Source organism: Aplysia californica, unplaced genomic scaffold, assembly GCF_000002075.1.
Source record: "Aplysia californica isolate F4 #8 unplaced genomic scaffold, AplCal3.0 scaffold00173, whole genome shotgun sequence".
In the NCBI taxonomy this organism is placed as follows: Eukaryota; Metazoa; Mollusca; class Gastropoda; order Aplysiida; family Aplysiidae; genus Aplysia; species Aplysia californica.
The window spans coordinates 309,822-312,897 of record NW_004797443.1 but is presented as its reverse complement, the minus strand read 5'-3'; the positions used below and the strand labels follow the sequence as shown (position 1 = coordinate 312,897).

Here is a 3,076-nt window from a genome sequence, read left to right as displayed (position 1 = left end):
ACACAGAGACATGTTAATTGTTTATAGTGCCGATGTCTCGTGCGCCATGCTGCTGAAGCCTGACACAACCGCTCTCTCACTCGGGCGCGCACGCCCGCGCGCACGCTCGTACGCTCGCTCGCACGCAGGTACGCGCGCACGCACGCACGCACATCTTCACACACTCACACTCACACTCACGCACACACTCACGCACGCACGCACGCACGCACGCACGCACGCACGCACGCACGCACGCACGCACGCACGCACACACACACACACACACACACACACACACACACACACACACACACACACCTGTCAAGGAAGAAGGAGAAGACGGGCTGTGCCACCAGTTTCTGGGACACCATGTTGTAGAAGACCGGCACCACGCCGTCCTCGGAGATCTCTGAGTAGCCCATGCCTAGGATGCCGTCAAACTTGGCGGCGATGAAGGTCACGCCAGGCTGGGTGATGGCCTCGGCGAATGTCTGGTCCTTCACAGCCAGGCCAGCCACCTTGTGGAGGAGAGAGTGTGGTTGTCGGTGGTTGTTTGGGTTAAGTGTTATTGTTTGTTTTAGAAGAGGTTTTACGACGCTTGCAAATGCATAAGGTCATATGAGTTGCAGAAGATTAGAGGTGTTTGTTTGTTTGTTTTAGTAGAGGTTTTACAGCGCTCGCAACTGCATAATGTCATATGAGTGCCAGAAGATTAGAGGTGTTACAAGAGAGTAACAAACATAAAAAAGGAGGAGAGATAAGGACGATATATGTCTGATAGGAAAGAAGAAGCAAGCCACATTAGAGCACCCGCCAACCACCCACAGATTAGTGGTGCTACACGAGAGTAACAAACTTAAAATAGAAGAAGGGCAGATAAACATAAAAAAGAAGAAGGGCAGATAAGGACGATAGATGTTTGATAGGAAAGAAGAAGCAAACCACACCAGAGCACCCGCCAACCACCCCTAAGTGTTGTTGTTGTTGTTGTTGTTGTTGTTGTTGTTGTTGTTGTTGTTGTTGTTGTTGTTATTGTTGCTGTTGCTGTTGTTGTTGTTTTGTTGTTAGTGGTTTTGGTTAAAGGTTGTTGTTGTTGTTGTTGTTGTTGTTGTTGTTGTTGTTGTTGTTGTTGCTGTTGCTGTTGCTGTTGTTGTTGTTTTGTTGTTAGTGGTTTTGGTTAAAGGTTGTTGTTGTTGTTGTTGTTGTTGATGGTAGTGGTGGTGGAGGAGGTGGTTGTTGTTATGGTGGTTGCTGTGGAGTTGTGGTAGTGTCATGAGTGGTGATGGTTGTAGTTGTTGTGGTGGTGATGTTGTTGTTGTCGTTGTTGTTGTTGCCGTTGTTGTTGTCGTTGTTGTTGTCGTTGTTGTTGCCGTTGTTGTAGGCGTTGTCGTGGTGGTGATGGCTATGATGGAGAGAGCGGCGGTGGTGGGGTTGTAGTTATAGATACTGCGTTACTATTGTGGTTGTTGTTGCGGTTCTTGTGGTTGAAGTCGTGGTAACACAGATACTCACGATGACTGTAAATGTTTTACGCAGTCTACACAATATCGAACATTTAGGAGGCTGGCTGCATCAATCCTGCCAACCCGGACAGAAGAGGGATACAACGTCCCAGCAAGCGGACAGAGTTACACAAGTTTTAAAAATTTTAAAACTTTCTTACATGAGAGTCGAACTCACGCCTTCCGTGTGCGACGTTGACGCGCCTAACCACAGCAACACAGGCACGGTGTACCAATACTTATAGTGACAGTATCGGTAGTGAGGTATCCGGTTAACTAACGGTATCCCAAACACAGATGTACTCACAAAGACAAGTGTCGACACTCAGGTATCCGGTTTAACTACTGGTATACACGTACCGTGACAGTGACAGCATTGGTTTTGAGGTATCTGGTTAACTCACTAGTAAACACTGATGTACTCACAGTGACAGTGTCGGTACTGAGGTATCCGGTTAAACTACCGGTACCGTACCGGATGGCGAAGCTTGTTCCGTTCTTTTTGTAAGTGCTGGAGGCGTCAGAATTGTACTTTTGATGCAGCACTGTGGAAATGAGATACACTTTATTTTTCATTGTTGATTATACACAGTGTTACGCCGTTTACAAGTGAAACAGGCGAAAGATGAATGATACCCACACAAGCGCACGAGCACACTGTATGAGAGAGGGAGAAAGAGAGAGAGAGGGCGTGAGGGGGGGGGGGGGGAGCGGGCGCGAGGAAGAGAGGAGAGGGGGAGAGAAGGGGAAGATATAGGCAATAGATGTTTGATACAAAATAAGCAGCGGGAGTGGTTGGAGGGCGGCACTGGTAGGTCCTGCTTCTTTTCTTTCCCTCTGATGTTTCTGTTTGTCTGTCTGTCTCGCTTCTTCCCTGCCCGATATGACTGTTACTGTGGCCATGGGCTTCTCTTTACTCACACTCAAAACTTAAAAACTCAAAAGCAAAAGTAAACCACATCAGAGGACCCGCCAACCACCCAAGTCTAGATGTAAGGCTCGTTCATTTTACTTATTGGGTAGGTGAAAGAATAAGTAGACATGGGTGCGAGATCAAGATCCGGGTCACCGTATTTTTGAAGTTGAAGAGAACAAAAAAAAAGTCGCGGACTTGACTTCTCAGTTAAGTGGAGAACAAAAACATTGACTTCTCAGTTAAGTGGAGAACAAAAACATTCTGTGAGTCATGCATTGAATCAGCGATCGACTCATCGTTCCTGCCATCTCATCGCGGTTAATACGTGGCACACGTCGCCTATCTCTATTTATCTATTTATATGCCCATCTGTCTGTCTGTCTGGGTGGCTGGCTGGCTGGCTGTCTGGCTGTCTGTGTGTGTGTGTGTGTGTGTGTGTGTGTGTGTGTGTGTGTGTGTGTGTGTGTGTGTGTGTGTCTGTCTGTCTGTCTGCTTGCGTGCCTGTATGCTTGTTGATTAATTTCCCCCTTCTGCTCCTTTCTCTCTTCTTTCTCTCTCGCCCCATATCTCCCTCCTCGGTCATCCCCTCCTTTCTCTGTCTGTCCGTCTGTCTGTCTGTCTGTCTGTCTGTGTCTCTCTCTCTCTCTCTCTCTCTCTCTCTCTCTCTCTAAACACA

The 3,076-nt window shown here is 47.6% G+C and overlaps 1 protein-coding gene across 1 annotated transcript in view; it reads right to left on the bottom strand.

The window, feature by feature from the left end:
• Positions 1 to 3,076, bottom strand: part of LOC101850245 (lysosomal aspartic protease) — a gene marked incomplete in the record, with an annotated part of 19,038 nt that overhangs the window by 6,493 nt on the left and 9,469 nt on the right. The window contains 2 exon segments of the mRNA XM_005098147.3: positions 301 to 500; positions 1,911 to 2,029. Of these exon segments, the coding sequence (XP_005098204.3) occupies positions 301 to 500; positions 1,911 to 2,029 (319 nt within the window).